At 56.1% G+C, this 27243-nt stretch overlaps 1 protein-coding gene across 5 annotated transcripts in view; it reads right to left on the bottom strand.

Annotated features, from left to right (window-relative positions):
* The window catches only part of RASGEF1A (RasGEF domain family member 1A), an 86710-nt gene that overhangs the window by 11962 nt on the left and 47505 nt on the right, over positions 1 to 27243 (bottom strand). The window contains exons 2-3 of one of the 5 annotated variants that reach the window (XM_086680317.1): positions 25719 to 25791; positions 269 to 469 (exon numbers count right to left, since the gene is read on the bottom strand). In XM_086680317.1, the coding sequence (XP_086536443.1) occupies positions 269 to 463 (195 nt within the window). In that variant the 5' untranslated portion in view covers positions 464 to 469; positions 25719 to 25791. Of the gene's footprint in view, positions 1 to 268; positions 470 to 15124; positions 15622 to 23011; positions 23203 to 23267; positions 23418 to 25718; positions 25792 to 27243 lie in introns of those variants that run through there. The other 4 variants (XM_086680312.1, XM_086680315.1, XM_086680314.1 and 1 more) reach the window with 4 other exon arrangements.

Here is a 27243-nt window from a genome sequence, read left to right as displayed (position 1 = left end):
TGTTCCATCCCTTGTGTATCTGCTTCCTTGTGCCACCAAGGCTATCTCCCAGCTGCCTGGGGTCAGCAGGGACGTCGCTGCAGATTCCTCTCCACTGCAGGGGCAGGAGGGCAGAGCAGGAGGTAGGGCTGAGACTCCCTGATGGCCTGCCTCTCCCATTGCTCTGTCCAGCTCTGTCTGGGCCTCCCTTCCCATCCCCGAAGCAGCTGCCCCTGGAACCTAGGTGACCCCGAACAGTCCCACCCATCTCCAGGCCCCAGGCACTTACATCCGGGTAATAGTCCACTGTGGGGACCAGGTGCTCCATCAAAGCTTCTAGGGACCCAGAGATGAGGCGTCCCTCTTGGAAGACGAGGTCCCCGGAGCTGCTGGCCCCACTTCCTCGCTCCCCCATGCCGGGCAGCACCTGTCCACTACAGCTGGGCCCAAGTATGCTGGAGAAGACGACGGACGTCTGGGGCATAGTTTCCTGGGAGAGAAGAAAGAGGCGTCACAGGCCTGGTCACCCGCAGCCTGAGTGCAGGTGCACAGTGAGAGCCCCAGCAGGGCCAGGAGGGGCACCCCACCCAAGGGTGGGCATTGAATGGCAGCTCAGATGGGCAGGCAGATTCCTCAGCAGCCCTACATTCACTGAGTGTCTGAGAAATATTTCTTGAACACCTGCTCCACGCATACCAGGCCTCATTCCTAGAACCTAGACACACAGAACCCTGCCTCCTGGGGTCACATCCCAGTGGAAGAAGAGAAACTATGGGAAAAACAATGCCCATAGGAGAAGGATCTGGAGCATTTCGGGGTGGTCACGGCAGCCTCAGGTAAGATGGTGTTAGTCATGCAGCTGCCCGGAATAAGAAAGGAACATTCTAGGTATAAGAGATAGCAGGTGCAAAGGTCCTGAGGCCAGTGTGTGTGGAGGGAAGGAGCAGGGAGAGTGGTCTGAGTAACAAGCCAGACCCTGCACAGTGTGGGCCAGGGGGCCATGTGCTATTCCTCTGAGACAGGAGGCATGGAAGCTCTGAGCACAAGAATGACTTGACTCAGGGTGAATGTCACTATTTCTACTATGCGGAGACCCAGGAAGGAAAGGATCGGCAAACCAATTGGTGGGTTTTGCCATAACCCAGGGAGGGATTGCTCAGGTCAGGGGGTAGCAGAGGAGGGGAGCAGGGTCAACTCCAAATGCTGCGAAAAATGGTCTCAGGCCTGAGTGATTGATCAGCACGGGAAAGGACGTGAGAGTGGGGTTTGGAGAAAGATCTGGAACTTCATTTTGACATGCTACATGTGAAGTGCCCATTAGATGCACATGTCAGACAGCAGTCTTGGGGGTGCTCAGTGGTCCCACAGTGGCCTGGCCTGGTATGGCCAGGAGGCTGAGGGTGCCCACCTCACCCCGCAGCAGAGCCTCTTAGTGGAAGTCCTCACGAGGTCTACAAGAGTCTGCAGCCCTCCTGGGCCTCAGTTTCCCCTTGCCCAGGGGGCGGCACCTGGGAGGTGCTGCGTGGGGATCAGAGTGAGGAGCGTTTGCCAGCCTGAGGCCTCCGAAGCTAATGCCCACGAGTCTACTCTCCCTCCTGCCGGCCAGAGTAGCCTGCCCTGCTAGCTTGACCAGCCTCATCCTCTCCCCACTTAGAGGGCAGGCTAGGCTGGAGTAGAGCAGGGCCTTCCTGCGCCCTCTCCCACGTCGGGAGAGCACTGGTGAGCAGGCACCACCACCCCAGCACCTCCATCCCCAGGCCACCACGCTGCCCTGCCTCCCAGGGGCGGAGGCTACCTCCTCGTGCTTAGGGGCCTGGGAAGTGCACACACTCTCCTTGGGCTCCCGCAGCCCTGAGCACTCACCTTGCTCCTGCTGCTGTGCTGCTCCCAGCCCTAGCCTGCTTTCTGCCTCAACCTGGGGCAAGCTTCTGAGCCACTGTGGCCTCAGTTTCCCCGCTGTGCAGAGCAAACAGTAGCCGTGATTATTTCACTGCCATGAGAGGGGCAGTGAGGTGTCTACACAAGCAGATCTGACTTCCAGGCCACAGCACATCAGCCGTGCTTCGCGTGAGAGAAAAGGGGCACTCGGCCCAAACGACCTGGCTTCCCTGCCACACACACACCTGAAGGTTGCCTTGGAATTCTCACAAAAATCCTTCGCAAGGAGAGTAAGAACTCAAGGAAAGCCCCCGAGGTTGAGGTGTCCGTGGTCCCCAGGCTCAGCTGCCTCACTTGGGGATGGGGTTTCAGACTCACAGAACACTCTCCTCAACACGTTAGAATGCAGATTCTCAGGCCCTGCCAAGTCAGAAACTCAGGGACGGCCCTTGATCTGTACCTTGACAAGCTGTCTGAGGGGTTTCTGAGGCTGCTCGAGTCAGAGAGCTACTGACTTGGTTAAACCCTTCATTTTTCAGATAATGAAATAGTGGGAAGAACTCAACTGAGGAAATCCTAAGAGTCCCAAGTGCAGCCAAGGTGTCACCACCTCCAGGAAGCCTCCCTGGGTTAATCCCTAGACTGCTGACTGCAGGACTGATCATTTGCTTTCGTGCTCTCCTGCCTAGCCAGAACCCAGCCCATTAACCATTTGTGGGATAGAATGACAATGGTGGGCTCCCCAGCAATCCTTATCAAAATAACACCAGCATTCTTCACAGAGCTAGAACAAACAATCCTAAAATTTGTATGGAACCAGAAAAGACCCCAAATAGCCAAAGCAATCTTGAAAAAGAAAACCAAAGCTGGAGGCATCACAATTCCAGACTTCAAGCTGTATTGCAAAGCTGTCATCATCAAGACAGTATGGTACTGGCACAAAAACAGACACTCAGATCAAAGGAACAGAATAGAAAGCCCGGAAATGGACCCACAAACATATGGCCAACTAACCTTTGACAAAGCAGGAAAGAATCTCCAATGGCACAAAGACAGTCTCTTCAGCGAACGGTGCTGGGAAAACTGGACAGCGATGCAGAAAGATGAACCTGGACCACTTTCTTACACCATACATGAAAATAAATTCAAAATGGGTGAAAGACCTAAATGTAAGACAGGAAACCATCAAAATCCTAGAGGAGAAAGCAGGCAAAAACCTCTTTGACCTTGACCGCAGCAACTTCTTACTCGACACGTTTCTGGAGGCAAGGGAAACAAAAGCAAAAATGAACTATTGGGACCTCATCAAAATTAAAAGCTTCTGCACAGGAAAGGAAACAATCAGCAAAACTAAAAGACAACGAATGGAATGGAAGAAGATATTTGCAAACAATATATCAGATAAAGGGTTAGTATCCAAAATCTATAAAGAACTTACCAAACTCAACACCCAAAAAACAAATAATCCAGTGAAGAAATCAGCAAAAGACATGAATAGACATTTCTCCAAAGAAGACATCCAGATGGCCAACCAACACATGAAAAAATGCTCAACATCACTCATCATCAGGGAAATACAAATCAATACCACAAAGAGATACCACCTCACACCAGTCAGAATGGCTAACATTAACAACTCAGGCAACAGCAGATGTTGGTGAGGATGCGGAGAAAGAGGATCTCTTTTGCACTGCTGGTGGGAATGCAAACTGGGGCAGCCACTCTGGAAAATAGTATGGAGGTTCCTCAAAAAACTAAAAATAGAACTACCCTACAGCCCAGCAATTGCACTACTAGGCATTTATCCACGGGATACAGGTGTGCTGTTTCGAAGGGACACATGCACCCCCATGTTTATAGCAGCACTATCCACAATAGCCAAAGTATGGAAAGAGCCCAACTGTCCATCGATGGATGAATGGATAAAGAAGATGGGGTATATATATATATATATATATATATATATATATATATACACGATGGAGTATTACTTGGCAATCCAAAAGAATGAAATCTTGTCATCTGCAACTATGTGGATGGAACTAGAGGGTATTAGAGCAAAATTAGAGAAAGACAAATATATGACTGCACTCACATGAGGACTCTAAGATACAAAACAGACGAACATAAGGAAAGGGAATATAATAATATAATATAAAAACAGGGAGGGGGACACAACATAAGAGACTCTTAAATATGGAGAACAAACAGAGGGTTCCTGGAGGGGTTATGGGAGGCGGGATGGGCTCAATGGGTAAGGGGCATTAAGGAAGCTACACCTGAAATCACTGTTGCACTATAGGCTAACTTGGATGTAAATTTAAAAATAAATAATTAAAAAAAATTTTAAGTATATTTTCAAAGCACAATTTTGCTACAAAACATGAAAAAAAAAAAAGTGGGCTCCCCAGGCACCCTGACACCCTCAGCTGCTCTTCTGTGCCATTGCTGGCTCCCAAGGGGACCTAAGTGCCAATCCTTCACCTGAGGCCCATGCACTACGGGGGGTCTTCCCTAAGATCACACAGTTCCGGGTTCAAAAGGTGACCCAACGATGGTAACCTTGGTGAGTTGGGCCCCAAGATTCTTGGTCACAGAGATGGCGTTTTCCTAAGCCGCCAGCCCCTCCCATCTCGGGGGCAGCAGGGGCTCCGGTCAGGAGGGGCTATGGGCAGGCATGCTCAAATACTCCACTAACTCTCACGGCCGGTGCCAGATCCCACACAAAGCAAGGCCACCCTGTGTCCAACCTGCAGGGAGACCCACCCCAGTGCTAGGGAGGCTGCCTCGAGCCAGCCTGGGGACTCAGCACCACCCCCTGCTGCCCAAGACGGACCAGCAAGCCAAGGAGGCCAGGGTGCTGAGCTCTGTGCTGGACAGCAGTCCACAGCTGCACCCTGGGGAGCCTCAGCACTCACTGTCACTATGGACAGGTAAGGGACAGAAGTTCAGGGTGGTCACCTGCCCCGGAAGGGTGGGGCCCAGTCCATGTGTCCCAGGCAGCCGCTGGACTGTGCTTCCCCCCGACCCTGGCCAGCCCAGGAATTATCAAACCGTTACTCCCCCAGGGCTCCCTGCCCTCATGGGGGCCTCAGTCCTCCAGTGACTGCATCCCACCCACGTCCCGCCCATCACAGCCCAGAAGGCCACAGGAAGGAGCAGCCAGGAGGGGCCCATCTCTTCTGCTTGGGGTGGTGGCCCTTCCTGCAGCATCTGGGCTGAGGACCCCATAACTGGACTCCCCAACTGCACAAGATCCCATATTGCTCACTTTCCAATGACATCAATATAAGTGTACGTAAATGCACAGAAACACGTGGCCGTCCATGACCACACTAGTTACAGAGTTTACTGCAAGGGAGCCGGACAAGGAGGAGACTTCTACTTTCCTTCTACACATTTGTAAACTATTTGGTAACTTTTCTAAATGGCACATCTATTTTGTCAGTGTTAAAGTAACTTTGTTTTTCAGTACGAAGAGGCTGAGTTTTGAGATCAGCAGTTTTTATAAAGGCATGTTAAAGAGGCTGGGCCTGCGAATGGAAGCGGTCACTGCCGCGGGGCACCTTCCAGGCAGGGCCCACAAGGGCTGCGTGGGATGGCCCCAGCGCCTGCCCTGCCCTGGGACCCACCCAGAGACGCTGCCTGGGGCTGGGTCTCCAAGACCAGGTGTCCTGCCCACATGTCCTCCTCTGTCCCCTCCTCTGTGCCCTGAGCCCGTGGGCCTCTCAGAGCCCCTTCTCTGCCCCCACTCAGTCCCTAGCGGAGCCTCCCCCACCAGCCCTGGGCACTGAGGGGGTTCTGGACTCTGTGCCGAGTGGGCAGGGATTTAGGGCACCCTCAAGTTTGAATCCCACTCTTCAACGGCCAGCTCCTGGCCCCTGGACAAGTGTCCCTAGCCTCAATTTCTCCAGCCATTAAATGGGGATGAGGGTGACCCCTGCTGAGCCCCCTGCTCAGTTCTGCCGGCCACCCCCACCTGGCCCCGTGGTCCCTTCTGTTCTTGCCCATGGGCTCCTCCTCCCAATCCCAGCACCAGCAGGCATCGAGATCACTGGCCACACCCCTGTGTGTCCTCCGCACCCCTCCTCAGGAAAGGGCCCGAGTGGCGCCTCCAGGATACCTGGGCTCCTGTCTCGGTGGGGAACACACAGCAAGCGCAAGCATAATAAGAAACGATACGCTCTGACTACCTCACACGAGCCATCAGGGACACTAATGCCAGCACCAAGTCAGCTCATTAATCCTCACAAGCCTCACAAAACCCGTTATTCTCCATCTGCGGCAGAAGAGGACAAGGCACAGAGAGACTAAGCAACTGGCGCAGCTCACACAGCTAGATTGCCGCAGGGCCAGGATGGCAACGAAGGCAGTCAAGGGGACCTGAATCTGAGCCCGGCTCGGCCACTTGCAGCTTGCAGGATCCTCGACCTCCCAGAGCCTTAATCTCCCCACCTGTGGAATGGGCAGAGGGTGCACTACTTCAGAGATTTGCTGGGAGGATGAAATGGGCACTTGGGTAAAGCATCGCACAGCAGACATGGGATCACCTCCCCATCCCGGAGGAGCCACCTCCCCAGATATGCCTACTCAGCACCCCACACAGGCCATGTGGGTCGTCTGGGACAAAGGAGCACTGGGTTCTTGTAGACACGCAGGCCCCCAGAAGCCTCAGCGAGCCCGGGCCTACACGGATGCTCGACAGCGGGTGTCAGGGGGGCTTGTGGGAGTGCACTCATCCTGAGCCAGGACTCACCCTTTCTCGGGAGATTTAGATCCTCTTCTAAAGTATCGCCGCTGCTTCGAGTGGGGCCCAACCAGCAGGACCTTCACCTGGCGGCTCACTAAGATGTAGGACCTGGAATCCCAGCCCGGGCCTGCCGGCTCAAGGCTACTTTTTTTTTTTTTTTTTCTTATTTTTAACGTTTTATTTATGTTTGAGACAGAGCATGAACAGCAGAGGGGCAGAGAGAGAGGGAGACACAGAATCGAAAGCAGGCTCCAGGCGGGGCTCGAACTCACGGACCAGGAGATGGTGACCTGAGCTGAAGTCGGACGCTCAACCGACTGAGCCACCCAGGCGCCCCTCAAGGCTACGTTCCTGAGGACACACTTGTCCCTTTGCGAGCGTTAGCCTGCAGGTGAGCCAGCTTCCCCTAGGTCAGTGCTGCGGCTGGACACCAGAACCACGCGGGTCTTTAAAAAAACACTTCGCCCAGCCCACCCTCCGCCCCAACGATACAGATTTAACTGGCCTGGGGTACGGTCCACGCACTGGCGGTTTTTCAGAGTTTTCCAGGTGAATATGGGAGCAGGAGGCACGGGGAGCCCCTCTTCCACCTCTGCTGCCCGTGGCTATGTCCAGACGTGGCTGGAGGCTGTGGACACTGGGAGGAGAGCTCTGGAAGCTTCCTGAGGCCAGGCCCCGGGGGTGGGGAGGATGGAGCTGGGCCGGGCCAGCTTTCCACACCAGCTTCCTCCACACCAGCTCTAGGTCCTGAGACTGGAACCCGCACCTCTGCTCCCAGTCAGCTGGGGCCAACCCGGACTCACACCCAGCCTCCTCCGACTCTCTGCAGCCCCTCCTCTGTTCAGGCAGGAAGGCGAGCACCTTCTAGTTATAGCCGCGCTCAGCTTCCGGTGAGGCAGGTGAAAGCGGTTCACCATCTCCTGGAAGCTGGGCCTTGAGAGCTTCCCACCTACCTCACAGGGCCAGGTGGGCACAAGGGCAGGCCCACGTGCACAGGTACCCAGGTGCTCCTGCTCAGGGGAGACCCGGCCCTGAGTTTAGAGACGGCAGCCATGTGCCAGCGCTTGCCCATTCCATGCCTGGTTTTACTTGGCTCTCTGGGGGCACCATCTACGGAGGAGGGGAGTCCTGCCTGCCTCTGGGCCCCAAGTCTCAAGGGTGCCTGGGTGCCAGGGGAGAGGCCAGGCCACTGCCCCTCCCGGGCAGAGTGGCGCTTTGGGGGCTGGCGTGGGATGGGGGCAGCAGGACAGAGAGGCAGAGTCCGAGGGCCCCTTTGCTACCTGCCAGCGGCAGTGTCCCGCAGGCTGGCCGTAGGTGAGGTGGGCCAGGCGGGCAAAGCGCTGGGACAAAGCAACTGGCCCGGCCCAGCTCCATCCTCCCATCCCCTCCCCCGGGGCCTGGCCTCAGGAAGCTTCTTCCATCTTCCTGCCCTTTCCCACCACGCCCCCTACCACTTTGTTCCATCCAGCACATCTGTGGCTGCTCCCCAAACAGGAAGTGACCACAGAGGAGCCCCCCCGCAACTGCCGCTGCTTCAGGGCTCACACCTGCTGCCCCTCCACGGTCCAGTAAGGGACACGACCTTGGGGGACCCTCAGCCCCCTGCAACTCCATCCCTAGAATGCTCCTTGTCTGCACCCCCACCCATGACCACCTGCCCACACCCACCAGCGTCCTTTCATGTGGGCTCAGGTCTGGGACTACAGTGCGAGAGTCCAGAGTGGAGTCGGGAGGCACGCACTGTCTCAACGACAATGGGGAAGCCTCTGAGCTGCGCTGAGCCTCAGTTTCCTCCCCTGTCGATTCGGTGTGTAGTTTCTTGTTCCAGGTCCCTGGCAGGGCAGTGGTGAGGGTTATGGAGGCTCATAGGAAAGGAAGGAAGGAGGCTCAAAGGAGGAAATGGAAGCTATCATCCTGTGAGTGGCACCTGATGCCACTGTGGGCCACCACATCTGTGCTTTGCCTCGATGACACCGGAGTGACCCGGTGCTGGCTGCCATGGCTTTGAACCCACTACCTCTGGCCTGGGGCCTGACGGCCATCAGCAGACCACACGCCTTCTGCCCTAGGCTGTGGGCTCGCGCTGAGGCCAAGCGCTGTGGATCCATCCAGGCCCTGTGAACAGCTCAGAAGCCAGGGTGTAGCCAGGTTACCCCCCAGGGGCAAACTTGGACCAATGGGACATGGGAGGCAGAGGTAAGCTCCCCTTCCTTACCCCAGATGGACTGTTTGAGATACAGAAGCCTCACAGAGGCTCCCCAAAGACATCAGTGAGACCGACTCCTACAGGAAGGCATCCCCCATATCCATTCACCCCCTCCATCCTTCGTGCTTCCCTGGGACCACACTCCCCAGTAAATGCTGGCACATCCGCTCTGGCTCAGGCTCTGATCTCTACGGAAGCCGGGCTTAGAGGAGAGCATCTGTTTGTCTTGTTCCTGAGCCTCCTTCCCATGCCTACAACAGGCATGCGCCTGTGGCCGACTGTCAGATGAGGACACCGGCCCCTGAACTTCACAGCGAGGGTGTGGGAGTGCAGGAGGGGAGAACGCATGGAACACGGCTTCCAGCCCAGAGCAAGTGCTCACGCACCAGGCAGTCAGAGTCCAGAAAGTAAACGCTGTTGTCTGGGTTCTGCTCAGCCTGGCTGAGGACTGCTTGCACGTGGTCCTCGATCCCTGGGTACCTTCCCACAGCACAGTCTGGAGCTCTGCGTCAGTGCACCTCAGCCAAAGTACTCAGCTCCTGAACACTCGCAGCTGCCCCGCGTGTCGCGCGCACACACGCACACGCACACGCACATGTTCTAAGGAACACACTGACAAAAGCATCGGCAGCGTGGATGCTGCCTGGACGGAGGGCCCAGGAGAAGAGAGAAGCACAGTGAGCGGGGCAGATGGTCTCAGAGACCTCAAGAGAATAAGTGTCAAGAACGCAGGCAGCCCCAGGGCCACAAGAGACCTGGCAGAGATGGGGAAAGGGTTTTGAGGGGCTTTCTGTAGAAGATTATGAATCAAATTCCCTTTTGAAGCCTCCTAAGAGACGTTAGCTAGAGATCTGAATGCGGCTCGCTGGCACAGTGCTTTTCGATATGGCCCTAGCAGCAAACTCGGGCCTTGAGGGCTCCACGCCCCTCCATCGGGCAGCAAAACAGAGGAGGGCATCTGTTTCCAGCCACACGAGTGCAAAAGCCAGACGCACCCTGGGAGGGACGCACACATCATACTTCTGTGACCTGGGACACAGATCTTCTTCTCCAGCTGGGCACAAGATGGCCTTCCCAGAACCTGCACCCCACTCGCATCTCCCTCCAACCTCTCCAGGCCCCTGGGAGCTGCAGCTCTGACGGAGGCCCAGGACCTGTTGTGAGCACCCAAATGTGCCCATGGCTCCTCGCCTCCATACGCTGTCATGTCTGCCCAGGCCTGGGTAAGGGCTACACTCCTTCCTGAGTGCTTTTCCTGCTTTCTGTACTGAGACGCCCAGCAAGGCCCGGGGGAACGGGGCTGGGGGGGGGGGGGGGTCACACCGCCCAATGGTCTTGTAAAACACTCCTACAGCTGATGAGCTGATGTCACAAACAATTTACTTGAACATACTTGAGTAAGGAATATAAGTGACATTGACTCTAGAGAAACATCCAGTTGCTGCAGTAACCGTATGCAGAGGTGTCCGTGTTTGCAACTGTCCCGGCAGTGCTGTGCACCTTCTGGAGGTGTTCTCATGCCCAGGGTCTGCTCTCATCCGAACTGGCCTTCATCCCTGGCCTCTCAGCCCCAGAGGGAGCCTCCAGTTCACTGCCTCATCCCACAGGGGCTTTACCCTCCCAGCTCTGGGCAGGAAGGGACTCAGGGCGGCCAGGTGGGGGCAGGAGCCTCATCACACGAGGGGCCATGGCCTGTCCCACCGCTGGGCGCCCTGGGGCTCTCAGGCCTCCTGGCCTCTGATATCCAGCTACCTGCTCCCAACACCAGCTCTGCCCCACAAGGCATCTTCTGGGAAAGAGGAGGCAGGGCTCAACCCCGACCCAGGGCTTTTGCAGGAAACAAGCACTTCCTTCAGCCCAAGAGGGGACTGACAGAAGACCGCCAAAGATAACTGGCTACCCTCAGCCACAGCCAACTTCACCCCAGTCGATAGTGGGGACGGTATCCTGCATAACAGGACAGGAACAGTGTCAGGCCTCCATTCAACTCTGAAGGAGAAGAACTGGGGCAGGTTCCCAGGGCAGTCAGAACTTTAGGACCTCTTCCAGATCCTGGAGTCTGCAACTCTTGAAATTTCTGAGAAACACAGAAGCAAAAACAAGCTTTCTTTTGACTAACCTTGTTGTACTTCAAGTGTTTGTCATAGGGACTTGGAGGCCGGCCACATGCCCGGCATCACGCGTCTCACTTGATGCAATGCCCCCTAACCCGGCGGGGCGGGGCAGGGGGTGGGGATGGGGCAGCACAGAGACACCCAACCCATTTCTCAGATGAGGACACTGAGTTCACAGCACTTCTATAATGTTGCTCAGGTTGGCAGCGGCGAGTATGTCTGTCCCACAGCCCTGTTCCTTCTCAGGACTGTCACTTCTGCTCACCAGTGTCCCTGTCTGGGGCATGACCCCCTGAGCATCAGATGTAGGCTGAGGCCCTCACCCCGGACACATGGATAAATGCACATTCCCACGGCATTCTGCATATAATTCCAGGGATTGATGGGTTCCCAGAAGCTCATCTATGGTTAAGAATTGCAGCTTCCTAGAAAATGGGGACAAAAATGGCCTTCAGGGCCCATCCTGCATGAGTCCCCAGGGATCTGCCAGGAGGTGGAAGAGGGACCCCGATCGGCCCTTGCCTCTGCCAGGCTTTGCAAGGGGTGCTGCTTTTGGAGGCAGCACATGGGCTTCTATTTTTTAACCTACTCAACAAAAATGAAGCCTATTTTTAGCTCAGCAAGCTGCAGGGCATCACAATTAGCAACTGAAAATTACACATCTTGCCAGTCTCCCCTCTTTTGGCTGGAGGAGAAAGAGAGAGAGAGACAGAGAGACAGAGAGAGACTGGGTGGGGGAAGAGAAAGTGCTCCTGGAGGGAGCTGGGTCCAGCCTGTGATCCCACAATGGTGGGCCACTTAACCAAGAGGGTAGGATTTGGCAGAGATTTCAGAACGAGTGTATTCATGGAGCTATCTTGGGTTACATCCTGGCTCCAGAAAAATCCAGCCTTAGTGGGAGCAGGCAGGAGCCCCACTGGCACTCAGAGGCCGCATCTGGGGAGAAAACCATGCTGGCTACTTGGACCAGGGCCAGCAACAGCCAGGGCTGGGGAGGAGCACCATGGACCCCATCACCCTTCTAGGGCTGTCTGGTTCTCTGAAATCATTTGCACTGGGGTGGGGGAGGAGGTGAGGTATTCCACAGAGCCCTTCCTCCTTGCCCATCCACCCACCCACCCATCCATCCATCCATCTACCCACCCAGCCAGCCAGCCAGCCATCCACCCACCCACCCACAAATGTTAACGAGGACCTGCCTAGACATTGTAGACCCACCAATGAAGGAAACAAGGCTCTCTGTCCCCACTAAGCCCCCACGGAGCAGGCTGTGGCTGCCATGCATGATGATCCATATCTGTGGCTGTGATATTAGAGGTCAGCCGGGGATCAGTGCTCTGGAAGAGAAGAGGGTCAGGAGTGTGGGGACAGAGCAGATGGTAACCTAACCGGGCGGAGAGACAGGCCTCCCTGAGGAGGTGAGGTCTGAGCAGACTTGAAGGAGACTTCTGGAAAGGGAAGAGCACTGTGAGCAGAGGGAAGGGCTCGTGCCAAGGCCTCTGGAGGCTTCCATCCCACTTGCCCCCTGGAGAGTCTTCCCTGGAGCATGTCCTCCTTGCTCATTTCCAAACAAATACTTCCTGATCATCTACCTTTCAGCCATGCGGGGCTGCCGTGGGCGGGGTGCCCTCCCTGCCTTCTCCACTGCCTATGTGGGTCTCCAGGGAGACTCTTCTGGCCTTTGTCCAGGATGAGGCACCCCTTCCAGGAGGCCCTCCTGGGATCCGAAAGTGACCCCCCCTTGGGGCACAGACCAGGGAGAGGAATTGGCTGAGGGGACCTTCACTTTACACAGCAGGGAATTCTAAGCAGGAGGTTGCAAGGCAAATCTGTGAATGAAACGCTTGTTTCAGTGCATGCCCCCCACCCCGCCCCCAACCACTTCTACAGGATTCCCGGTGCATATGCAAAACCTTCCGGTAAACCTTGAGTGGGTCCTTGGCAGCCGTGAAGATTTTGGCCTATTCTTTGTACCCTCCCAAGTCACACCGCCTAAGTGGGGGGCCAGCAGTGGGAGGGGGCTACCCCTGCCGAGAGAAGGCCGTCAGGATGCTGAAGGTGGCCTCGATTCTCCAGAACACTGTGACTCTAAGTTATTAACTTACGGATTTTCTGCCTGCTGGGGGTGGGGGAAGAGTAGGAAGCTGAGTTCGGTGAGTGAACCAAGGGGCCCAACTCACCTACTGGCTCTGCCACCCACTGGGGAGGGGCGAAGGGAGTGGGGAGAGGTCCCGGAGCCCTCCTGGTGAGGACAGAGGCTCAGGGACTCACATGCGTTGTGTCTGCCTTGAGGCAACGGCCAGCATCTTGGGGCCTCCTCCCTTCCCCAGCAAAACTAAGGCCTCACCCCCCACTCAAGCAGGACAGGTCAGGTGGCAGAGGCAGTGCCTCCTTCATTTCCCCCATCTTAATCTTAATCTTAATCTTCCCTATCCTGCCATCCTGCTGTTTCCCAACTAGTATCACAGACCAGAAAATGGCAGCAAAAGCGGGAGGGCCAGCAGTGGGCAGGTCACTTCACCGTAGCCTCTGGAGTCCTATCTTCATTGCTGGGTGCCGGGGGGAGGGGGAGAGACCTGCAGGGTCTTCCCTCCCCCCACCTCCTGGATCCCACTAACTGGCCGGAAAACCTTAGTGGGAGAGCCCAGACTAGCTGGGGGAGCTGCGTGCCAGACCCTTGGGCTGGTGGAGGTGGGGGGTGGTTGGGGGCTGGAAGCCCAGAGGGCGTAGTGCCCACAGCCAGGGAGTGAGGAGTGGTGGGGGGTCTGAAGGGAGACAGGGGGAAGAGGGGTGCCCGCCCCAAGCGCAGCCACCTCCCTTCTCCAGGCCTCCCTCCTCTCCCCACTTCTCTGATAACACCTGTTATTCATGACAAGCTCAGTGTCCCCGCCTCCTCACCTCCCCTTCCCACTCCAATGCCTTGGAGCTGGAGCTGCACCCCTGCACCGGGCATTCAAACCATCTCAGGCAGTCTCCATCCCCACTAGGGGCCACGTGGCACTGGCAGCTGCCCAGGGACCTGCCAGTGGCCACAGGTCCCTCGGGGCATCATCTGCAAAGGGCACAGGTCACACCTGCTTGAGAGAATCTGTGTTTGCAGCCCACAGTCACTTCCAGAGATTCTGGTGGGTGCAAGAGCTTCCAGGAGCCAGGACGCTGCAAGCCATACGTCACCCCAGCCCCCCAATAACCCCAGGCCTGCCCTCTGGCTTAGGGGGTTGGATCCTGGGCCACTGGGGAGCAGACCTGCTACCCATTCGTCTCTGGCTCTCCCAGCCCCAGGAATGAAGGACCACCCACCACAGCAGAAGGGCGTGAGCAGCCCCCAGCCGGAATTCAGGTACTCCTAAGGCAGGAACCTCCTTCCTGGGGGCTGTCCTCCCCTCCTCAAACCCCAGCCCTCAGATCTCCCTAACTTGGAGTTGATATGTGTCTCCCTTAAGCACCAGAGAGAGCTCTGGTCCTGTCCGCTGGGGCCACACGCTGCAGATACTTGGGGTCTGGCTGCAAGCATGAGCTGGGGGTCCAGGACACTGGCAGCTGGAGCCCCACCCTCCTCTGTAAAACACCGGCACCTCTAGCACCTGTTTCAGCAGGTGGTAGCAAGCGCACCATGAGGCCACCATGCTCGGGACATGCTCAGTACTCGCTGGTTTGGGTGGACTTGTCAGTTACCCGCTTCCTTCCTGACACAGATTGTGGGGCCTGGTGCTGACCTCTCCCTGATCTCACCTCTCCCTCTCACCTCCCCATGCCCAGGTCAGCCAGTAGGCCCCTCCTGCACACAGGAAGAAAATGGAGAGAAGCTACCCCCTGCTTCCAGGCAGGCAGACCCACTGACTTGGCTGCGCTGCCCTGCCCTGGCCTGAGGGGGCTCTGAGCTGGCTCTGGCCTGGGGCGGCTGCTTGGCCCCTGCCCAGGGTGGGAAGTGACAGGGGTGACACGCCCCTGTGGACAGGTCCTCATCCCTCCTCCCTCTGCACCCCCATGGACTTTCTATCACGGAAGTCCTTGGGAGGACATGGCCTGCCCCCTCCCCGCAGGTCGGGCCAGGGAGCACCCTGCAGCTCCCACCTCTGGATCCTCCCAGCCGGGTGGGCATCTGGAGCTCCTGGAGGACGACGAGTGACATTCCTTACATAAACCAAGCTTCAAGAAATCACCTTCACAGATGCCCTGAGGAAGGGCTATATTTACCTCGGCGGACCCTCTGGGCCTGGCAGGCCAGTCCTGGGGCCCTGGGGCCCGGTGGAGGCCTGCAGGCCGGACCCCTGCCAGGAGGCGGCTGCCATGGGAACCAGAGCGAGGCAGCACCTCGCGGGGCGCCTCCTCGACAAAGGCCCGGCCTAGGGAGCGATGCTGATAATTAAAGCTTTGTTACGGACGCATGATTCATTTTTCTCCCTCCGGATTCCTTCCTAGCACCAAATACTATTCGAATTGACTGAAAGAATCTTGCCGTCTCCTCTTCGCACTCCAAAGTACAAATTCCGCCGAGCCCGGCTGTTTTCCTCATTTTTTTCCTCCTTCTTTTCTCCCTTTCTGTCCAGTCAGCTTCTTCTGGTGGCTGCTCAAGGGACAGAATGTCATTGTCCACCAATAACCGTCCCATTATTGAGGCCGGAGAGGCCCAAGGACAGAGCAGGTAGGATTTCAGAGAATCCCTGCCCTTTCCCGCAGGGTGGCGGCTGGCATGCTGGCCTCCCACTCAGGCCACTCGGGCCCCGCGTTCCCCGCCCCTTCCCCTCTGGCCTCCCTCCCTCTTGGGCCGACTCCACCGGATTCCACAGGGGTCACCCCAGCACTTCTGCACATGGGCGGGCGACTTGGCCTCCTGGAGGTTGAGCGGGGCACAGGCTGGGACAGGAGAGAGTGCAAACGGAGATAAACTTGGGAGCCAGTCCTGTCATTTCTGGGAGCCCACTCAATGTGCCCCGAAGGAGGAGGGCTGGGGGACCGGGTCACAGACCCCCACCTCGCCTGAAATCACCCTCTAGGGCCCCCTTTCTATGTGGAGGGTCCACTTGCGGGGCTGCTACTCAGAGCCTGCATAGTCACTAGAGAGAGCTCCGGCCATCAGGCAGGAAGAGCCCAGGCTCCAGGAGGGAATGGGACAGTGAGGGGACCGCATCAGAGTTGGGGGTCTTTGAGAGGCAGGGAGTCTGGGCCCCTCAGAATGGATGGGTGCGGTGGGGTACAGGCCACGGCTCAGACCTTTCAGGAGTGAGTGCCAGCCTCCACCTCCGAGGCTGCCTGGGATTGCTGGGGTATGGAAAAAAAAAGAACACACAGTTCCTTTATTTTTAAATGACATCTAATTAGGCTGAGCAATGATTTTCCTTTGTGTTTAAAAACAAATAAAAATCAATTTTCTTTGCTTGAATTGTCATCCTCTGGGCAAACGCCCAGAGTGACACCCCTGGGACCCCGCTGTGCTCCAGGAGCAGGAAGGTTCTGTGCCCCAGCCTCTCTGGTGGGCCAGGGAACCACGGCCTTGGCCAGGGGCCACAGCGTCTCAGAAAGACCAAGGCACATGTCTTGACCCTCCAACAAAAAGCTCTCACTTCCTGTGTCCACTCCCTGGACACAGCAGCTTTCCCGCCACACACCCTGTGTCCCCTAGGCTGGGGGCTCATGACCAAGTAGCCAGAACCTGGCCAGCCCCCAGGAGTAGGAGTGGCACCGCTGCCTCTACCCGTCCCCAGGGCAGCACGCTTGCCCACACAAGGCACTTGCTGCTAGCCAGGCAGCCACTATGCCATTCTCCAGATGAAGGAACAAAGGCTGAAAGGGTGTAAGTCATCAGCCCAGACCTTATAGATCCAAAGTGGAGGGCTGAGATTTGAAGCCTGGTGGGTGTAACCACCACGATCCGGCATAAACCCTAGAGCCACCCGCATGGGCTCAGGAGAAGGGAGAGCAGGTGCACGACAAAGGCAGGTGGGAGCCAGCCAGGCCCCTGCGAGATGGACACCGCCCGGCCCACATGGAGCCACCTGCTTGGAGTGTGCGCAAAGGGGCCCGATGAACTCAGCACCGCGGCGGTGTCGGCAGGGGGGAGGGTGCCAGGCCAGGGCCCGAGGGCCAGCCACAGATGTGCCCCCAGAGTCCCCAGAGAGAAATGTACAGGTGACAGAATGTTGTGGACACAACGCAACAGCCGAATATTAATAAACAAAGGATGAACCAAAAGTCTACCCGCTTGATTAAAAAACTTCCCTAAAACATGTTTTTGCTAAAGAAGGAATGAAAACTCCAATTACAGGGGCTCCTAGGTGACTCAGTCAGTTAAGCACCCAACTCTTGATTTCGGCTCAGATCATGATCTCACGGTTGTGAGACTGAGCCCCACGTCTTGCGATTCTCTCTCTCTCCCTCTCTCTCTCTCTGCCCCCCTCTCTCTTTCAAAAATAAATAAATAAAAGCTTTAAAAAAAAAAACCCTCCAATTACAGATACATTAGAGAAATAACCCTTATAAAAAAAAAAAAAAAAAAAAAAACTCCTCATGAAATTTGATACGTCCAAAGCTATACTCAGAGAAAAATTCATACACTTCAATATATTTTAAGTAAACAAGAAACAACGAAAATGAACTAAGATTCAAAAAGAGCTTCTCAACAAGCAGACCTGCGGCAAAGTAAACAGGAAGAAGGAATTACTAAAAGCGTATTTAACGAAAGAGAGTGGAATTTGCTGGTTGAATTTAATAGCTGATTTTCTTTAGAAACCACAAAATAAAAAGGTAAACCTCTGGCAGTTCTAATCAACAAAAGGGTGGAAGAAAGGGAGGGAGGAAGGAAAGCAGGAGGTGGGGGCGGGGGGAGAGAGGAAATCTAAAATGCAGCTCCTGGGGCGCCTGGGTGGCTCAGTCGGTTGAGCATCCGACTTCGGCTCAGGTCACGATCTCGCGGTCCGTGGGTTCGCGTCGGGCTCTGGGCTGATGGCTCAGAGCCTGGAGCCTGTTTCCGATTCTGTGTCTCCCTCTCTCTCTGCCCCTCCCCCGTTCATGCTCTGTCTCTCTCTGTCTCAAAAATAAATAAATGTTAAAAAAAAATTAAAAAAAAATAAATAAAATAAAATAAAATAAAATAAAATAAAATAAAATAAAATTCAGCTCCTAAGAATGAAAACGGGAATCTGGCCACAGACAGGGACAAGAAACTTTAAAAGAATCGACTCTATAAATCTGTGCTAAAAGATCCGAAAGCATTTTGAACTGGGATATTATTTAGAAAATATAAATAACCAAAATAGACTAAAAACGCTTAAAACCCCCAAAGACCAATAACCATGGTGCAAATTAAGGTAAGCTGACAGCCAACCAGACCTTAGGGAAAAATTAAACCAACTCCTAGCTGAGACAGTTTCTAAAATGAATTATTTCAAGCCTTGGAGAATAAGATAATTTTATACGATATCTAAAGTATTTCAACTACACAATTCATATTGAAAGACTTTCCTATTCATTTTACGAAGCTGACACAACCATGATTTATAAATGTGACAAATATGTCCTGTAATAGAAAGTACATATAAATTCTTACTTATGAATATAGATGAAAAATACCCTAAGCAACTTATCAGTCGAATGAACCTAGAAGCATTTTAAAGCACAATTGACTCTGACCCAGTGGGATTTATTCCAGAAACATGAGGATGATTTAGCTCAGAAAAGCTAGTAAGTCAACACATTAATAGGTCCAAGGAGGAAAGGAATTTGATGATCTTGCTAGATACAGGAAAGCTTTCAATGAAATTTAATATCCATTCTTGGTGAACACTCTTGGCAATTAATGCAGAGGAGCATACTGTTCATGATGAAGAGTATCTATTGAAATTTAGGGCCAATTTCAGAGTTAGTAAAAACATTAGAGGCCTTCTCATTAAAATGAAGATCAAGCCAAGGACAACTGCGATTATTTAATGTTGCTTTGGACCTTTCAGAAAACACAATACGATCAGAAAATAAATAAAAGATACATTAGAAAGGAAGAGGCAGAATGCTCCTTATGTGCAGGTAATATGATTAATCTCTTAGGTTTTCTAGGAAGCCACACTGAAAATCTGTTCAAACTAATAAGAGGGTTCAACTACCAATTACTTAACATACATTTTTAAAAAATAGTTTACCTATCTACCTCTCCCTGGTACAAGTGTCCCTAACCCCAAAGATATCCCCACGCAGTCTATGTGGAGCAGGTGCTGTGACATTCGTTCCAGCGGCAGCAGTAGGGAGAGGTGTGTGTGAGCACGCCCAGGTGCCCTGGGACCCGCCAGCTCGGCAGGTGTCCCAGCCTTTGGCCAGGGACACAATGTCCACCCAAGTCAGCCGTCTGGCCCACAGCCTGCTTTCCTGGCCACACACCCATGACACTGCACCATTGTGCCCTCTGGGCTGGGCGCTGCCCGTTTCCACCCTCCTCTGGGACCCTGCCAGCCCTCTTCTAAGGATGTTGCTCACAGCCCTGCTGCTCACAGGAAGGCCAGGCTCTGGGATGAATGTCACCTCCTCCTGCCTCCTGGTGCTGCTGCAGCCTTACTTGGAGCCTCGGCTTCCACTTGTGTCACTGGTACAGCGACCTCCTGAGGGTTAAGGGAGACCCATGAGCTGGCCCCCAGGTCCTCTGACTCATACCTGCCAGCCCCACCTCAGGCAGGGGCGGCTAGTACGGCAGCCACACTGACATTTGGGAAATGCTGTGGGCTTGGCCCCAGCCAGGCAGGCGGGTGTGAGCAGCATGGCGAGGGCAGGGTTATTCCACCGGAGGCAGAGGTGCAGGGCAGTGGGTTTGTCAGAGAAACCCTGCCTATGACAAGGAGACCACAGGGCCAGAAGCTGCAGGACTCCAGAGGGGGGAGGGCAAAGAACCCCAGTAAAGGCCCCTGGCTGCCCTCCTTCTCCTGAGACCCCAAGACTCCGGTGCCTTCGGCCATACGCTCTCACCCGACTGCTCACCCCACGGCCCCTCAACCTGTCTGCCTCTGGGATTCCCCACAGGGACCAACCGGCCCTGAACCTGGCACAGTGGAGGCATCCTGGTCTGGGAGCCAGTTCTGCCCCTGACCTCCGGGCTGAACTCAGGTAAGCCAGGACCCCGTGGGCCTCAGTTTCCGCATGTGTAAAACAAGGAGACAGAACTAAGCAGTCTCCACAGGCCATTTCCAGCCCTCATATTTGTTCCTTCCTTCCCTCACTTAGTCAGTCAACAAACATCCATGAAGTCCTACTGACCTGTGCTGCACCCTTGGAAATGGAAGAACCCACGGACCTCAGCACCTGCCAGGGCAGACAGATGTAACACCACAGAGCAGTATGAGCAACTCAGGACCAGGGTCCGTGCCAGATACCAAGGAAGCACAAGGGTGGGGGGACTAACTCTGTAGAAAGAAGTTAAGGAGGGCTTCCTGGAGGAGGTGATTTTGAGATGGGCTTCCAAGGATGACCAGAGGTTTTCCAGCAGCTTAGGAGAAAAGCAAGGAGATACAACTGCTCTCCTGACCGACACAGCCCTCCTCTGCTCACTCACCAGTGGCTGCCCCGGAGGGTGAGGTCCAAGAAGCCCCGAGGTACGGAGGGTGCAGACAGCTTCCACAGATACAGCTCCAACACAGGCTGTGTCATTCCTGAGCAAAACCCTACCCATTCCCCCCAGCAGCCCTCCGTACCGCCCAGCCCTTGAAGACAGCACCACTGTGGTCCTGTGCTTGGTGGGTACAGGACCTGCCAGCAGTGCTGAACCCAGTGCTCTTGCACCCTGGCCAGCCCCCTGGCCCACAGCAGCCAGGTCAACACAAGATTCTGCAGCTCCCTCAGTCCGTCCTGCTGCCCCTGGTGAAGTTCACACAAAGGGTCCCCGGCCCAGCAGGCAGGCCCAGCAAGACGGTGGTGTGGTGCCTGGGGCAGCAGGGGCCCAGGACCAGGCTGTCCTGAGCCAGCAGGCACAGGGGTAGCAGTGTGGCCAGGGGGCAGCAAGGGACCCACAGGGTAGGGCAAGCTGGGGCTCCAAATTAGCACTCTGCGCCAGACCTCTGCCCACGCGCTCTCTCTCTCGCCTGCCCACCCCATTGCTAGGTGACCTCTCCCCAGAGGATGTCAAACTGTTGCTGCCTCTTGCCCACCCCCCACCATTCCACCTGCATCCCTTCCCACCTCTCGCTGAGACCAATGCCCTCCTTCCTGGAGTCAGCCTGCCTCTCCCCGTCTCCAGCACCACATCTCAGCCACGAGCAAGGCCTCTTGCTCTAATTCAGAGAGTGTCCGCATCGGCCCTTCTCTCCCCCACCCCTGCCTCCCTGGTCTGAGCTCCTGGGCCACTGTGCTGGCCCCACTGTCCTCTCCCTCTCACCTGCTCTGCTCCTGACATCCAGCCTCCGGTCGGCCTCTGGACACGCAGGCCTCTTCAAAGCCCCGCCTGGTGTTGTCCTGGTGTGCCCCTCCACTCCCATTGCCATCTACCTCCTTCCCTGCCCTCTCTCAGGTCCTCATGCACACGTCACACATGCAGAGACCTCCCCTAACTGTCCTACCCAAGGTACAAACAGCACCCCCTCAGTGGTGGTCACTACACTGGGCCCTACCTGCCAGGCCAAGCAGGCTTGTCACTATTGGTCCCAGTGAGACTGAGTGAGGCCACATGACTCGTCCGGCTCAAGAGCAGCAAGGAGAAGTGACAGGTGGCGCTCTGTGCTGGGGCATTAAAATACTAGTGCCGGAGACCGTCTCCCCCTCTGCCACGGAACCTATCAGCCTGAGGCCTTGAGTGAAGAAGGCTTGGAGCAGAGTCCAATTTGCCTTGTGTTGTTAAAAGCCACTGGATTCCGTGGGTTTGGTTTTTTTTTGTTTCTGCAGATAACCTAAACTATTCTGACTGATGTTCCCGCCCTAGATCCTATTCCTCTTTCTTGCTTCACTTTTTCTCTTTATCACTTAACCACCATGCAACATTCCATATTGTATTTAAGTTTTTCCTAAGTTTATTTTTTTTTTTAAGAAATCTCTACACCTGAACACGGGGCTTGAACCCATGACCCCGAGATCAAGAGTTGCACACTCCTCTAACCGAGCCAGCCAGGTGCCACTCACATTGCATTTATTGACGGGGCTTTCTCCCCATCCTCAAGCGCTAGAAGGTGAGCTCTATGAGGACAGTGACTGTCGTGTGTTTGGTCGCCTGCTGAATTCACAGTACCCGCACACAACAAATGTTTAATCAATTCACCAAATAGGTGAATTAACGAAGCAACAAATGAGTCCTGTATCTTTGGCACAGCCAGGGCCGGCCAGCTCAGCTGAGGCCCTCTTCCGTGCCCTCACCCACACTGGGCCTGAGCTCCCAGGTCTGTGCGGTCAGCTACACGCTGAGGGGGCTTGGGACAGCGACAGCACCCTGTACCTGAATCACACCGCCAGTCCATCTCAAAGGGTGGCTTCTAACAAAGAGCCACAGAAATGCATCACATTGCCTCATGCTCAGGATTAAGTCTCAGTTCCCTACCTGAGCCATCCAGAAAGGAAGCTGCCCCTCACCTTGGAGCCCAAGCTCCTTGAAGCCCCTCCCCCTCTGCCCTAGCTCAGTCTCCTTAAATACGCAGGCATTCATGTGCCCACACAGGCACAACCCTGCCCCCATACACACCTCTCCCTCCTCCTCTCCCGCTCTCACTCCCCATATATAAACATGCCTGCATTTTCGCATACTCTCACTCTCGCCCACACATGGCACACACACAGACACACCTCCCACGTACCCACTTCATCACAGACCTCCTCCTCTCCCCCACCTCCTCCAGGGCAAACAGGTGGTTCTGTGCCCGTCAAGCCTGGGAAAGGATTCCGGGTCGTCCTGGCTCTAACAAGCCTGCCTGCCAGTCCCACCCAGGGCAGCCATCCCGCTCCTTGCCTTGCTGCCGGGGGTGCTGTCTCCTGCCTCTCTGGCCCTGTTCACACCACAGGGGCCCCCACTAGGTTTGCAGGAACCCCCCCCCCAGCCATAGATGATCATTGGCATCAGCAAGCCATACCCGAAAGAGGGCAGCGGCAGCCTGAGCCACCCATGGGTTCTGAGCCCTGGGCGCCGCCCACCTGGCAGCAGGTGCCCCACTGCGGACACGCAGAGGGAGTGGTTCCCAAGGGCAGCCTCCTTCTGAGCCGAGCCAGGCCACAGATGTTCCGGATGGTCTCACTAGTTGCCGAAGGTCAGCGCCTCTTCCCGAGCTCTCGGCGGCGCAAGAACCCCCTGCCCCCGGTCTTGCTGCAACCAAGGGGTTGCCTCGCGTGCTCACCCACGTCGCCGCCTCGCGACCCGCTGCCCCGCACCTGCCACGTGCCGCATCCCTACCTGGGGCTCCAGAAACATCCTGGCTGCCTACACCCCGCGCCGTGCCCTGGCGCTGCAAGCGCCCCGCGTGCGGCCGTTCCTCTCCTAGAGCGCCCGGGAAGCTCCCGCCCCCCGACCCCGCCCGCGGGCTTCTCCATACCCGCTGCCCTCCGGCTCGCAGCCTCCTGAGGGGCGGGGCGGGGCGGGGCGGGGCGGGGCGGGGCGGGGCGGGGCGGGGCGGGGCGGGGCGGGGCCGGGGGCGGGGAAAGCGGAGGGGCTGGGTGGGACCGAGGACCTCTTGGCCCGGCCAAAAACGGGGCGGAACCTGGGCCGCGGGCGGGGCCGGGAGGGCGGGGGCGTCGGGAGTGGGGCGTGGCGCGGCGCGGCGGGGCGGGGAAGGGGAGAGGGCCTGGCGGGTCGCCGCTGGGAGGGTGGTGGGGAAGGGACAGGGGTAGGGGCACCGCGAGGGGCGCGGCGGGGTCAGCTCGCGCAGGCCTCGCGCTGGGTTTCGGGCGCGGAGCGAGGCATCAGTCGGGCGGCCGCACCAGCGCGTCGGTGCTGGGTGGCGCCGGTGTGCCACCGCGCGAAGCGGTGCTCTGAGGGTCCAGACTCCGTGCGGGACGCGAGCAGTGTTGGTGAGATCCCGCTCCCGGAAGGCCCCACTGGAACCCCATCTCCTCCCTTTGAGCCTCTCCGCGACCTTTGCGACCTCACCTCATCGTAGATATTCACTACAGAGCTACGGCAGGTGCTCGGCCAGCACTTGGCTTGAGTGCTTCCCCTGACGGGGCGCTCACTCTGGCCCCAAGCGGCACACGTAACTCAGTTCTTCCATTTCCTTGCGTGAACACAGGGGACACGGCAGCTGCTTTTGTGGGAGGACTAATCTGAAACACGGTTTAGGGTTGGGCCTGGCACATGGCAGAGTCAGGCGTCATTCCACCCCCAGAAGCCACAGCGTTCGGAAGAAATCCTGTCAGGTGACAGGTCACCCCCTCCACCGTGTGCCTGCCGTGGACCCCAACCCAGGCTCTCAGAATTTGTATGGAAAAGATGGACTGAGCAGAGAGCACCCTTCCTGGGAGATCTGGAACTGGAGAGCCCAGAGGCTGAGTTGGGAGACCAAGCTGGGGTGGGATTCTGAGGGAGTCACCACTAGAGAGGAACAGGGACATTCTCAGCTTGCACATTATAGACAGGAGGAGGGGATGCTCAGAGAGAGGCTGACACAAGCCCAACAGGGCTCATGAGCAAGCCCGGGGGCACGGATGGGCAGAGGTGACCCTGTCTGTGTCCAGACCAGTCCCTGGATGCCTACCCTCTGCCCAGTGAGACAGCCATCTCTCCTCCCACTCCCCCTTCTTCTTTGCCCGCTCTCTTAGCAGTCCCAAGATTGGCCACCAGGCTGAGTGTCGGTGGACAGTTATTTCTGTCTTGTTTAATTAGGGGCTGTGCAGGGTCCACTCGGTGAGTGCAAGAGTTTGGAAACAGGTGTCTTTCTCTTGGAGCTCTGCCCACCGCCCCCTCATTTTCTCTGCTAGGACTGGAGCCCAGCACTCACTTCTCTAGCACCTGCACCGTTAACTACAGCCTGGTGCGGCTCCTGTGGGCGGGCAATGGGGGTGGGGAGGAGCACCAGGCAGCGAAGGCCAGGGCCACAGACCACTGGTGCACCAGCCCTCCAAGCTTTCACACTGTCCTTTCCCCCTGATGCTTCTGCATCCCATTTCAGGCCAGCTGGAGGATACGGAGTTCATGGTGGCCTCTGCAGGGGACTTGTAGCACAAGCACCAGCCTGGGCTTTTAGGTCCTGGGCCTGTCTGGCCACCTCACCCCTTCAGATGGCTTCAGAGCACCAAGAGGGTGAGGCCTAGGTTCTCGCCCTGGGGAAGCCTGCCAGGCACCCTGTGGCCCTCAGCTCTAGCCCACAACCCTGCCTGACATCTGGGCCCTAAGCTGGCCACAGTATTGTCTCAGAATGTCCATGTGGGCAATTAACACCCCTGCTGCCACCTGCACCCAGAGCAGGCCTTCTCCTCTGCTGCTCTAGATGGTACAGCCCAGAGGAGGTGGCTGAGCTGATACCCAGCCCCACGGCACCTTCTTATAGTCACAGAGCCATTTCCCCTAGGTGCTCACTCACAGACTTCACCTGCATCCCCAAGGACCTCAATAAAGTAGATGCTTCCCCAGGAGGAAGGAGGGCCCCTCTGCCCATTGTCTCCACAATGGGAATGTCTTTGCAGACACAGAGGGCACTTTCTCCTTTGCTCACAGGTGTGACATCAGCATTCTGTGTGTGCCTGGGCTGCATTTATATCCTTCCTGGTGCCCAAAGAGGCAGGGAGGTGGGCATGCCAGGGCTGGTGCCTGCTGGAGTGTTCCCGTGCTTGAAGCTGTGGGCGGGGCTGGATGCAGGGAGCAAGATCTTGTAGGGAGGGCTTGTGGGGACTGACAGAAGGATCTTGTTACCTTGCCAGATTTGGCTTTAAACGTGGAGAATGAGCCAGGTGCGGTGTGGCCAGTAGACCTTCGCCGGAGGCTTCTGCAAAGGCAAAGCACACAGAAGAGAGGCCCCAGATGATGTGGATGTGGGCCGGACATGAGGCCAAGAACAGCACGTCAATCCTGGGACCATGAGAGGATGCTCTGAGATGGCAGAGCAAAGAGCAGGGCAGCCTGAGTCTGGGATGATGCTGACCCTGGACGTGCTCACAAGTGCTGACAACTGGGACAGATGGGACAGCTGGACAGGAGCCCACTGCAACAGGTTCCTAATCAGTGTCCCTGCTTCCACCCACGCTTGCTCAGCACAGTGGCCCAAGGCGAAGGGCCTTGTTAAATCCTGAGTCAGGTCCAGTCCTCTCCTGCCCAGAACCCCCATGAAATGCAAGCCAGAGTCCCGGTGACCTGGTGACCTGCCCCATCTGAGACCTGCCACCTTCCACTCACCACTCACTCACTCTGTACCAGTCCCCACAGGCCTGCCCGCCCTCCCTCTGCCTGCAGTGCTCTTCCTGTAGGTCCTTACAGACACGTCACCTCCTCGGTGACATATTTACAGTGTTTAACCTCCACCCCCGCACCTCCTCCCCCACTGAACTTTTCTCCTCACTTTACTGTAGTCCACACATCCTTTCCACTTCCTTATTTGTTAGTCTCCTCTAGGGAGAGAATTCGGGCTCTGTGAGTTCAGAGCCTTTGTCTGTTTTACTCACTGCTGTGCCCCAGTGACTGTGACGTTTGTGCATGGGGGCACCTGGCCCTGATCCGTTGAATAAATGTGTGTCTGTGTATGTCTGTGTATATATGTGCAGATGTAGATGTAGATATCCAGCACGGGCCTTATACCCAGAATATATAAAGAACTCATACAAATCAAAAAAAAGTCAAGAGACCCAATTTTTAAAAAACGGGCGAGAGACTCGAAGAAGCATTTCACGAGAAAGGATCTCCAAAATGGTGATGAACGTAAGAAAAAGGAAATGACACTCAACTACACTCGTCATCGGGGAAGGAACATAAAAACCACACTGTGACACTACCGTATACCCACCAGAATGGCTCAAGTGAAAGGACAGAAAAGGCCAAGTGCCGGTGAGACCGTGACCCAGTGGAAACTCCCAGTCACTGGCAGCAGGAGCAAGACCAGGCAGAGCCACATGGGGAGACGGTCCGATAGTGCCTCGGAAAGCCCGGCGCACGCAGGCCCAGGACTTCCTCCCTGCGTGTAGCCCCACTAGAAATGCTTACACACTCACACCAAAGGCACATCCAGGAGCATTTAGAGCAGCGCTGTTCACGATGGCTCCCAACTGCGAAGCAGCCGGCTGCCCTCCAAGTGAGCTGTGGAGTACTCATCCGGCGGAGCCCCCCCGCCCCCCGCCCCCGGCAAAGAACTTGACAAAGTCAACCACCCACAAGGACCAGTCCCACCACATCACGTGCAGCTAAAAAAGCGAGGCGCGAAAGAACATCTAATCAGGATCCCATGCAT

This window comes from Puma concolor, chromosome D2, assembly GCF_028749965.1.
Source record: "Puma concolor isolate L17-30 chromosome D2, mPumCon1.1.hap2, whole genome shotgun sequence".
Taxonomy (NCBI): Eukaryota; Metazoa; Chordata; class Mammalia; order Carnivora; family Felidae; genus Puma; species Puma concolor.
The sequence above is the reverse complement of the archived record's forward strand: the minus strand, read 5'-3'. Positions and strand labels throughout refer to the sequence as shown.